A 12,266-nucleotide genomic window follows, 5' to 3' on the forward strand; every position below is an offset into this window, starting at 1 on the left:
GAAGAAGACTAGGTCTGGTCACGTGGGTACGCCCGCTGTCACAACAGTTAGCATCCCCGGGGCTAGCGTCCCCGAAAAAAGGCTAATTTGTGTCAAAATGGATGTAAGTCAAGCCAAACAGGAACACCTTCTCGCATTAAAAGGTACTTTTTGCTTCATTTAATACTTTATATACGTACATTTCCTGATGGAATTTCATGAAAAACTTCGTTGAATCACAAGTGTTACACTGTATTGCTTGCTACAAACTCGGTTAATGCCACCCTAGATTATTAAAATTGTATTTAAAAATGTCTTAAATTGTTTACGTCTACATACTAATTTGAATATAAGTTTTTAAATTGTTGCCCACTCAATGGCGAGCTAATTATTTAACATGACAGCAAGCCAATTCTGTTGTCATAGTGTTTGACGAAACTGTGCTCGCGTGCTAGAAAAGAAATCAAATTATAATCATTAATTAAGGGACTTTTGTTATACTGGTTTATTATTATAGTGGCATTCTATTATGCTCGTCTATGTTACATCAGAACTCGCACTTTAAGGCAGGGGTGTCAAACTTTTTTAGCTGGGGGCCACAAATGTTATAAAAAATCTCACGGGGGCCGAACTAGTAAATTTGAGAGGGAGAGAAAAAGAGCGAGGGATAGAAAGAGTGATAAACAGATAGGGAGAACAAGGGGGACAGAGTAACAGTGAGAGAAAAAGAGAAAGCAGAATAGAGACATGAATGGGGAAGTAGGAAATGAATATAGAGAGAAAAAGAAAGTGAAAAAAGAGAAAGATAAAAAGAATAAGAGTGAAACGACAGAAAGAAAAATTCAGCAGGAGAAAGAGACAAAGTGAGGTGTGAGAGAGGTCGAAAAGGGAAAGAAAGAGGGTGAGAAAGGAAGAGAAAAATATAAAGAAAGAGAATTAAAGTGTAAATTAAAGAGGGAAAATGGAAAGCGAACAAGACAGAGAAAAAGAGTTAGAGAGAGAGAGAGAGAGGGAAAGAGAGAGTGATAAACAGATACGGAGAACAAGGGAGACAGCAACAGTGAGAGAAAAAGAGAGAGCAGAATAGAGATATGAATGGAGAAGGGGGAACTGAATATAGAGAGAAAAAGAAAGTGGAATAAGAGAAGTGAAACGACAGAAAGAAAAGGAGTCAGCAGGAGAAAAGGAGACAAAGTGAGGTGAGAGAGAGGTCAGAAAAGGGAAAGAAAGAAAAATATAAAGAAAGAGAATTAATGTGTAAATTAGAGAAAATAGAGAACAAGACAGAGAAAAAGAAAGAGAGAAAAGAGAAAGAGAGAGGGAAAGAGAGGGAGGGAAAGCCAGAGTGATAAACAGATAGGGAGAACAAGGGAGACAGAGCAACAGTGAGAGAAAAAGAGAGAGCAGAATAGAGATATGAATGAAGAAGGGGGAACTGAATATAGAGAGAAAAAGAAAGTGGAATAAGAGAGGTCGAAAAAGGGAAAAGAACCACCGTCAATGGCCAAACACTTGATATACCAGCAACGAGATTTGACCTGTCACTCCTAGAGAAACATGTTATAAAACACTTTCTAAAATAAATGAAAAAAATAATACTAAGATAGATACGATAGGCAACATTTACAATGTAGTGTTTGCAGACTGGTCTAGGTTAAATGTGCATCAGAAAAGTAATGCAATGGTGTTTAGTAGCCACATTACGCAAATAAAAGTATTTAAGTAAATGTAAACGGGCTGCATTTATATGGTGCTTTTAAAGTCAATGAACCTCCCAAAGCACTTTATAATGTGATTCACACTTACCCATTCTCTCTCTCACACACACACACACACACACACACGCATACCAATGACAGCGTCAGCCATGCAAGGAAAGTACCTGAAGATATTATCACAGTGTGTGTTTTTTACAGTTTTGTGTGATTTTTCTTCAGCAGCGATGCTTTTGGGGAAGAAACTGCCTCAGAGCTTGTTAGTCTTTGTTATAAGGGACCTGTTGTTATGGTCTTTTTACCTTCTTTTGTTATAAAATACAATCCCTGTCCTTAATAAAACTTTTCACTTCACAACTGTTATTTAAGGTCAACAAAAACATAGTGCCAGAAAATATACAAAAATTATTCACTCGGAAAGAGGGAAATTATAACTTGAGGGGCTATAGTGAATTCAAAATCCCAAAGGTGAGAACCACCAGGAAAAGTATGTGTGTGTCTGTGTGTGGAGTCAAACTTTGGAATAATTGACGAGATGAGATCAAACAATGTCCAACTATCCACGTGTTCAAATTGAAACACAAAAAAGCATTACTGGCGAAATACAGGGATGAAGAAAATGGGATATGAGGGAGATTGGAAATACTGCGTTTAAAACTATGGTTAACTTGATGTTATTGTTGCTATTATTATACCTACCTCTGTAAGGTTCCCCTGTCAAGACTAAAATAAAGTATGTCTTTATGTTGTTTTTCAGTGATGCGACTCACAAAACCAACACTGTTTACAAACCTGCCAGTGACATGTGAAGAGCGAGATCTTCCAGGTCATGATTGCACCTTCTTTGTCTTGATATGCATAAATTACACAAAACAACAGTCTCCCCTAAAAATAGTTTACTCTACCCTTTAAATCATTGTGGGGTGTTTGTCCACAGGTGACTTATTCGGGGAACTCATGAGAAACGACCCATCCACTATCAAGGGCGCCGAATTGTTAATGCTTGGTGAGATGCTAACGCTGCCACAGAACTTTGGGTGAGTCATCTGAAATTTCCCTTTTAATTTGGAAATTTCTATAAGAGTTTCACTTTTTTTTTTTAATTTTCGGGGGTTGTGTTTGTGTTTTTTATGTGTGTTTTAATACCGTCATAATGTTGAAGGATATGTTTTGTATTTATATAATTGTATGTGGTGTTTTTTTAATTGTACTTCTTTTATTTGGATTTGTATATTTTTATATTCCTTTTTTTTAAATAATTAAATGTAAATTTCACTTTTTAGCTTGGTTTTAAGTGAATTTTAAAATAACATTTTCATTTATTTTAATTTTGTATGAAATCTGATGCTGTCTATTTGTGGAGGCATATTATTTTTAAGTATTTTTTTCTCCTTTAATTAGAATTAGTATGGTGTGGGTAGCTGGTTATGGGAGCATAGCTTTAAATGCCTTTGAGTGGACATCTGTTACAATCCCTATCATGTCACATTTTCAAGTCACATTTATTTATACAGCCCTTAATCACAAAAATGTCTCAAAGGACTGCACAGGATTACAATTACAAAATTGCACAATTACCTGATCTTAAACCAGCATGCGGGCAAGGAACAACTCAAAAACCTCAGTGTGAGGGAAAAAAGAGAAACCTTGAGAAAGCACCTCACATGTGGTAATCCCCCTTCCAGGGTGAATCACAATTAGCATTACTGTACACAGAATAGTAAACACTAGGTAAGATGTTGAAGATGTCCGGAAAGAGCATGACACCAACAACGCCCCCAGCCTGTAAACTAGTCCAGAAAGTCTATGACGGCCACGACGCAGCTTCCCATCTCTGCCAGCTGGTAAATGCAGGGGTTGACATGCTTCAGTGTGGACAAGCCTTCGTCAGGTCCCTTTCCTTACGTGGTTGTTTGTGCCTTGCCATAAATTATTTATTCTTTATTTTTTTAATTTCGTCTTTGTTTCACTCAAGGCTAACACATCACCTTCCTTTTATTCATCATCCTTCCGGTCTCCTCTTTCTTCCACTCAGTCGCTTTACTTCCACATCCTCTCACATTTAGTGACCCTATACCTAGGGTAGATTGATAGATATATTTTTAATTTCAGCTATTTTGTGTGTCGGTGGATTTCCCGTTAGGGTTTTTTGGGTAGGGAAAAAAAAGAGGCGGGGGTGTTATTTTCAGATTGTACATTGAATAAAGACACTTTAAGTGGTAATTTGTTGTCTAAAAAATGCTTTAATTTGATTTTTTTAAACTGCTATGGCTGTAGCATCTGTTGTTGGAGAATTATAGTTGAACAATATTGATATTTTATTGACTAGTTCCCGTTTTCTCTAATAGTAACATCTTCTTGGGTGAGACCTTTTCCAGCTACATCAGCGTGCACAACGACAGCAGTCAAGTAGTTAAGGACATTTTAGTTAAGGTAAACTAACGGTGAAAATGGTAAGGGCGAAGTGAGCACCCAACTGAACTTGCCCCTTGTCTTCTTCCCCAGGCCGACTTGCAGACTAGCTCGCAAAGACTCAACCTATCGGCGTCCAATTCAGCCGTGGCTGAGCTCAATCCCGAGTGCTGCATTGACGATGTCATCCATCATGAAGTCAAAGAAATCGGAACACACATGTAAGTCTTTGCTAGAGCTGTACTACCTGGTTTAAAAAATATGGAACAATATTTGCCGAAAACAATGAAGTATTTTCTGGGAGGGGGCACCATTAGTTGTTTTTTTAATCCTTACATCCTGTGCAAGACATTTCAACAACACCAGAAAAACATCTATCACGTCTTTGTGGATTTCAAGAAGGCGTTTGACAGAGTATGGGCAGCCGCCTTGTGGGCCACCATGCAGAAGTACAACATGGACCAGAAACTAGTTCACATCATTGAACACCTGAATGCTGATGCCATAAGTGCAGTACTGATCGATGGTATCATTGGAGCATGGTTTCAAGTCTGTGAGACAATGCTGTATTCTCCCTTTAACTTTATTCAAGATCTTCCTGGAAAAGATCATGTTTGAAGCCCTCGACCAACTTTAAGGTACAGTCAGCATTGGGTGATGCAATGTCACCAACACCCTTTTTTTCCTCTGATATTGCCGGACTGGCAGGAGAAGAACAGGAACTCGGAGATCTAATCAATTGCCTAGCCAAAACATCAACCCAGTGTGTGACGGAAATCAGCACAGAAAAAAAACAAAAGTAATAACCAACAACCTCCAAGGTGTGACCACAGACATCACCTATACCAAGAGCTTGAACCTTCCCCAAATTTCAATATCTTGGAGCTGTTTGACAGAGGAGGGGTCAGAACCAGAAATGATTGCTAGGAAAAGCTATAACCACAGCCACATTTGCCAGACTTAACCCCATCTGGAAGGACAAGAACATAGCAGTGAAATCAAAGATCAGACTCATGCAAGTGCTGATTTCTTCCATTTACCTCAATGTTTTCGAGACATGGACTCTCACAACAACACTGGAAAGGAAAATCCAGGTCAGGGAGATGCGATACTACAGAAAACTGCACTTAAGCTACATGGCCCATGTGACAAACGAAATAGTGCGCAGCAGAGGGCACATTGGTCCCTACAAAGAACTGTCATCAACTGTGCGCGAACGAAAACTTCACTGGTATAATCCCATCACAAAATCCTCAGCACTGTCCATTAACATTCTGCAGGGCACAGTCCAGGGGGGGCAGATCAGATGAAGGCCGACAAAATTAAGGAATAACCCGGTGCCAACTTTACCACAACCCAAAAACAGGCCAGGAACTGTCATCAGTGGAGAAAGCTTTCCAGAGTTGCGTCTTCAGTGGTGCCCCGACGACCCAGGCGGTTAAGGGATCCATGAACCTTGAACTTGCTAGATGTTGATGTTTTTCTTTGTTTGCAGCCTGGTTTGCGCTGTCAGCTACACCACACAAAACGGAGAGAAGCTTTACTTCCGCAAGTTCTTCAAATTCCAGGTAAGGCGGCTCACTTGGCACGTCCTCGAGACATGTCATAAGCGCTCGCTGAAAGCACCCGGCGGACAAAGCGCTCCCCGCTCCTCTTTTGCTTTCGCCTGCCGAGGAGCTATGGAAACGTTCAGCCTGCATTCCCTTTTCAATCAGGTCCTCAAGCCTCTAGACGTCAAAACAAAGTTCTACAACGCCGAGGTAAGTTCCTCATCCAAGCGGTCTATTGGTTTGTTAGTTACATCCTGTTTGGCATGTGTTCATTTTGTTTTTTATGTTGGTTTTCTCCATTAGAGTGACCTGAGTTCTGTGGTAAATTGTTTTTCTTTTTCTGTTCTCATCGCTTGTCTTCTTCACGCTGCCAATAGATGGAAACAAACAACAACAAAGGGGAGATTAACGGAGCTCTACTATATTGTAGTATCATTCATATTTGAAATAACCAACGATAAATCGGATGTCCTTTTGTTGTTGCTTGCGCACATCTCCCTCGCCACAATTCTTTTTGCACGGGGGGCTTGTGTTTTGGGAGTATATGCAATGAGATCGTCAGTATGAGACCACACTATTGTGTGATTGTGAGCAAGGGTGTGTCCGGAATGTTTTATTTGGGAGGCAGGTGTTTGAGTCCAATTGAGGTGTGTGTACGTGTGAGAATGTTTTTGAATGTGCATTTATAAAGATGACTTCCCAAAATTAAGATCAAAATGATTGTAATCCTGATGATAAAACGTTGTTTTTATAAGAGATGAAGACAGACTGGCTTTGCATGGACCGACTTGGCGGTGGCAACTGTTGGCATGAAAGAGCTAATGCTAATGATCTAATTCATCCTGGCTGAGATTTTTGGTGCTGCTTTTCCACAAAAACCCAATAAATTGAACTGAATACTAATATTTAATTCATTTCTGCTAGGAACATACAACTTTTAATGGTCATGATTATGGTAAAAATATCACAAATGTATTTTGTAAAGAAACCTCCCCTTCCCCTAAATTAATGGTTATTTTAAGTACCCTACTGACACCGACGCCAGATATTTTATTGATGAAACCGATGACTTGGAACTACAACTCGTGGGGGCGGGGGACCTTTACATATGTGAATCTTGTATTTTAATCATCACGGAGACCTGTCACAATCCGAGGAAAACAGTAATTATAAGTACCCTAATATTCAAAAACCTAATTTTTCTGTTAAAATACTTTGTTGTTTTTAAAATGCCTGGAAGTAAGTGAGTCAATTTCCCTAAATGGATTAAGCAGGTATCTGGAAGGGAAGGGAAGGCGAAGGGAAGGCAAGGAGGGCAAGGCGAAGGGAAGGCAAGGGAGAATAAGGAAGGAATGGAAAAGTAGTAATGAATGAAGGAAGGAAGGAAGAGAAGAGATAATAAACATGACTTGATATGATGAAAGGAAAGAAAGAATGCTTGATAGAAGGGAGGGAAGAAATAATGGAAGGAAGGGAACACAGGGAGGAAGGGTAGATATAAAGTGTATAGATGATGGAAGGGGATAGAGGAAAGAAAGGGAGGAGAGAGAATGAAAACAAAGACAAATGAAGAAAAGAAACAAAAGAAAAGAGGAAATGATGTAACAAGAAAACAAATGAAAAGAATCATTAACATGGTGATGGGGTGGGCGTGCTTCCGTCTTCACTCTTTGGTCAAAATTGGAGTTGCAGCACTAACGGTAATGTCTAAACTTCCCCAACCCTCAGACAGATGAGGTGTTCCTGGAGGCCCAGATCCAGAACATCACCACTTCGCCCATGTTCATGGAGAAGGTGTCATTGGAACCCTCCATGATGTATAACGTGACCGAGCTCAACACCATCACGCTCCAAGAGCACGGGTATGGAGGAAGTACAAATACTGATGCACTTAAAAATAAAGTTATTACAGGTGCTTGAAATCCTGAAAATGCTTGAATTTTAAAGTTGTGTTCCCAAGTACAGTGGAATGTCGGTTCTCGACCATAATCCGTTCCAGAACCCTGTTCGAAAACCGATTTGTTCAATCACCGAAATCGTTTTTCCCATTAAAAGTAATTTGAATCATTTTTAATCCGTTCCAACACCCTGAATGTTTACCATGAACGTAAACATGAAGCTAACCCAGGCTAATCGTACGTTCGCGTTAGCGTAATCTTGCGTACGAAAGATTACGCTAACATGAAGGTGTAAAAATAAACACAGGGTAAAGAAAATAATTATGAATAGGATTTCTCACCTTTGTGGTGGTCAGCAGAAGGCGCTTCGCACACCTTCTTCATATTTTGCTATTATTTCTTTCTTAAATGCAATAGTTGTACGCACTACTCTTCTTTTTTTCACCTGTAGCAACTTTGCTGCTTGCACCGACCTTCTTCGGAGGCATAATTAGGGGCTAAAACACTTCCTACACCTATATTAAAAGCCAAAGCAAAACGAAACACGTCCGCACGTGATAACAGTTCCTCACGAGGGGTGGGGGCAATCTACACGATCTACACCCGTACGCCGCTCAGCATCGCACCCTAGCGTACCGGCGTTCGAACTCCAATTATTTGACCGAACAGCGAAGCAAGAATTTCTCAATGTTTGGTCGAGAACTGATTCGTTCGAACTGAGAGGCGTTCGAAAACCGAGGTTCCACTGTATTAAAAAGTGTTTGAATTTGGGAAGAAGTCCATGTAAAATTCCCGAAATTGTTGCCATGTTTCTCAACAAGTCTGTCTAAAAGTGACGCGAACACTTTTCTGCTTTGGCATTGCAATTTTTATTCCTTCGTGATTAACGGCAGCCGGTATTAGTTTGTATGGCATTGTCCCATGAAGCGTCATCCCCCTACTGGTCGCGCTCAAGAGAAAGGGTGACTTCTACACCTAAACAGGACGCTATTACGTATCAATTAGGGACATTTCTTACGGGCCATGGAAATCATGAAGATAGTGATTCTCATTGGTAAATTGTAATGGCAAGAACTTCCTGCAACTGAAAATGTAGGCTACATATCAAGTCAAGTCGTATTTATTTGTACAGCCCTTATTCGCAAGGAGTCTCAAAGGGCTGCACGGATCACAGACTATTGCAAAATACGGACTAATATTACGCCATTCCCTGATGTAAAACCTACTTGAGGGCAAGGGAAAATTCAAAACTTCAGCATGACAAAAATGAAGTACTGTCATGTTAACCCAACACCTATATGGGGGGGAGAGTTGTCTCAATAGTATGACACTCATTGTACAGATCCACAAATATATTCTCAATTTATTCAATATCTAAGAATCATTTCTTGATAAATGCACACGGAAACAGATATATTTGTGGCTCTGCAAAATACTGGTACTGGAGAAATTGAAAAATTGGCTTTGAAAGTCCTTAAAAGGTGCTTGAATTTGCCCAAGAAAAAGTTGTACAAACCCTGTAAACGGATAAAGCACACAACATAAGTGTTTGTATTTGTCCTTAGGGTGTCCACGTTTGGGACTATGTCTTACCTGCAGCCCATGGACACACGTCAGTACCTCTACTGCCTGACGCCCAAGCCGGAATACGCCGAAAAGGCGGGCGTCATCAAGGGCGTCACCGTCATCGGGAAGCTAGACATCGTGTGGAAGACCAACTTGGGGGAGAGGGGACGCCTGCAGACTAGTCAGCTACAGAGAATGGTAGGGCTCAATGATAAGTAGACTCCTGGGTTAGGACATGAATCCATTCTGAGGTGGCGATCGCTCTGTTAAATTGGCGTACGGCAGGGATAGAAACCTATGTGAATGAGCTAGTGTGTTCCACACACACACAGCACCCAAGGTAAAATAAAAAATATATATGGCGAGTACAACTTACATGTAACATACTTACTGGACTGTCTCAGAAAATTAGAATATTGTGATAAAGTTCTTTATTTTCTGTAATGCAATTAAAAAAACAAAAATGTCATACATTCTGGATTCATTACACATCAACTGAACTATTTCAAGCCTTTTATTATTTGAATATTGCTGATTTTGGCTTACAGCTGAAAAAAACTCAAAAATCCTATCTCAAAATATTAGAATACTTCCTCAGACCAAGTAAAAAAAATAATTTTATAACAGCAAAACTAAATCAAACATTTGAAAATGTCCATTGATGCACTCAGTACTTGGTTGGGAATCCTTTTGCACGGATTACTGCATCAATCCGGCGTGGCATGGAGGAAATCAGCCTGTGGCATTGCTGAGGTGTTATTGATGCCCAGGATGCTTCGATAGCGGCCTTCAGCTCATTTGCATTTGTAGGTCTGGTGTCTTTCATCTTCTTCTTAACTATACCCCACAAATTCTCAATGGGGTTCAGGTCAGGGGAATTAGCAGGCCAATCAAGGACAGTGATGCCATGGTCAGTGCACCAGTTACTGGTGGTTTTGGCACTGTGGGCAGGTGCCAGATCATGCTGGAAAATGAAATACTCATCTCCATAGAGCTTTTCAGCAGATGGAAGCATGTAGTGCTCTAAAATCTCTTGGTACACAGTTGCATTTACTCTGGACTTGATGAAACACAGTGGACCAACACCAGCAGCTGACATGGCTCCCCAAACCATTGCTGACTGTGGGAACTTCACACTGGATTTCAAGCAACTTGGATTTTGCTCTTCTCCAGCCTTTCTCCAGACTCTGGCGCCTTGACTTCCAAATGAAATGCAAAACTTGCTTTCGTCTGAAAAGAGGACTTTGGACCACTCTGCAACTGTCCAGTGCTTCTTCTCCATAGCCCAAGTCAGACGCTTCTTCCGTTGTCTTGAGTTCAGAAGTGGCTTGACCATGGGAATACGGCTATTGTAGCCCATTTCCCGGACACGTCTGTGAACTGTGGCTTTTGATACCTGGACTCCAGCTTCAGCCCACTGTCTTTGAAGCTCCCTCAAATTCTGGAAGCGGCTCTTCTTCACAATTTTGTTAAGGCTGCGGTCATCTCTCTTGGTTGTGCAGCGTTTCCGGCCACATTTTTCCCTTCCGACAGACTTTTTGTGGATATGCTTTGAAACTGCACTCTGTGAACAGCCTGCTCTTTGAGAAATTTCTTTTTGTGTCTTACCCTCCTGATGGAGGGTATCAATGATGGTCCTCTGGACAGCAGTCAGATCAGCAGTGATTTAGTTTACTGAACCAAGCTGAGTGTTTTTAAGGCTCAGGAAACCCTCGCAAGGTGTTTCGAGTTAATGAGATGATTCAGGTGATTAGTTGAATAGCCTACTTGTATACTTTTTCATGATATTCTAATATTTTGAGATAGGATTTTTGAGTTTTCTTTAGCTGTAAGCCAAATTCAGCAATATTCAAATAATAAAAGGCTTGAAATAGTTCAGTTGATGTGTAATGAATCCAGAATGTATGACATTTTTGTTTTTTTAATTGCATTACAGAAAATAAAGAACTTTATCACAATATTCTAATTTTCTGAGACAGTCCAGTATATATTATTGCATAACATTTTTAAACTTGCGAGGATTGTATTGCTCTCGGGTAAAATATTGACTAATAATAGAAGGAAATTCAGGCAGAGACTTTTTGAGTTTTCTAGACAACTGCGGTTGGAGAAGGTTCCTTTCGTCTCGCCGGCCGCGCCCCTTCTAAAAACCTTCCCCCATTGCGCTGTGTTTTATTGAAGTCACAACAGGTGGAATAGTACTGAGGAAAAGAAACGGGAAAAGAAACTCCCTCTGACCTCCCCCCTGGGACAGTGCCAACACTTTTAAACGAAGAAACAGGAAAACTCGGAGAAGCCAAAAAGGGCCATAAAATCTGGTTAGAAATACACACTTTTGAGCAAATACGTTTAAGCCTACTTTACATTTGCCCTTAAAATCGGAACACCTTCTTATAATTGACAATTTCAAGCTCTGTTTCTATGGTTATCATATTTTTGCTTTCCCTTTAGCATCACAGCAATTATTGAGATGCATATCACGTCTATACTGCACACAGGTACAGACAGTCATTACGAAGCACACAAGATTCTAAACTGAACAAAGGCGGGCATTGTGGGAAGGGAGTTCAGTCAATAGCATCTCAGCATCTTGAAGATGCCGTGACACACACCAATATAGAATAGTAGATGAGCATCTCATATGACGTCGAACAATAGCAGACAGGCATCTCTTATAAATGACATATGATGCACGTAACTTGACCACTCCTATCCAAGAAAGTTTCCATTTTCAGGCAGGAAAGTGGGTCAGGGCTTCAAAAGGTGAGGAGCAGGTGGAGTGAATAGCGTATTTACCTGTGCACTCCTATTTTATGATTTAATAATTGGTATATTATTTAGTTTGACATTTTCTCAGCTCCAACCAAGCTTTGAAAGTGACAAATGTTGAATGCATCCATGTTTCAAACCATTACTAGACAACTATGAACACAAAATCAACATAAAATTTACAACAAATTTATTTCAAGTTCTTTTAAGTCGGATTCATCATCAAAAACACTAAAGAGTTGTTTCCCTCGTCGTGCTTTTTGGCATTAATTAATATTTTTTAGAACTTCTTTCTGTTTTATCCATTCTGTAACATTCATCTCTGGTACTGTGAATAAAAAGAGAGTGATATTAAAGTAAAATCTAATGTTACACAC

At 40.0% G+C, this 12,266-nt stretch overlaps 1 protein-coding gene across 2 annotated transcripts in view; it reads left to right on the forward strand.

Annotated features, from left to right (window-relative positions):
- trappc13 (trafficking protein particle complex subunit 13) overlaps positions 1-12,266 on the forward strand; it is a 14,768-nt gene continuing 2,502 nt past the window's right edge. The window contains exons 1-10 of one of the 2 annotated variants that reach the window (XM_088320082.1): positions 1-143; positions 2,452-2,520; positions 2,632-2,731; positions 4,043-4,127; positions 4,200-4,327; positions 5,602-5,674; positions 5,822-5,866; positions 5,960-5,977; positions 7,385-7,518; positions 9,120-9,318. In XM_088320082.1, coding sequence (XP_088176208.1) covers positions 98-143; positions 2,452-2,520; positions 2,632-2,731; positions 4,043-4,127; positions 4,200-4,327; positions 5,602-5,674; positions 5,822-5,866; positions 5,960-5,977; positions 7,385-7,518; positions 9,120-9,318 — 897 coding nt within the window. In that variant the 5' untranslated portion in view covers positions 1-97. The remainder of the gene's footprint in view (positions 144-2,451; positions 2,521-2,631; positions 2,732-4,042; positions 4,128-4,199; positions 4,328-5,601; positions 5,675-5,821; positions 5,867-5,959; positions 5,978-7,384; positions 7,519-9,119; positions 9,319-12,266) is intronic. The other variant, XM_088320083.1, reaches the window with a different exon arrangement.

The sequence above is a fragment of the Urocampus carinirostris genome, chromosome 16 (genome assembly GCF_059441175.1).
Source record: "Urocampus carinirostris isolate Australia breed hairy pipefish chromosome 16, RoL_Ucar_1.0, whole genome shotgun sequence".
Taxonomy (NCBI): domain Eukaryota; kingdom Metazoa; phylum Chordata; class Actinopteri; order Syngnathiformes; family Syngnathidae; genus Urocampus; species Urocampus carinirostris.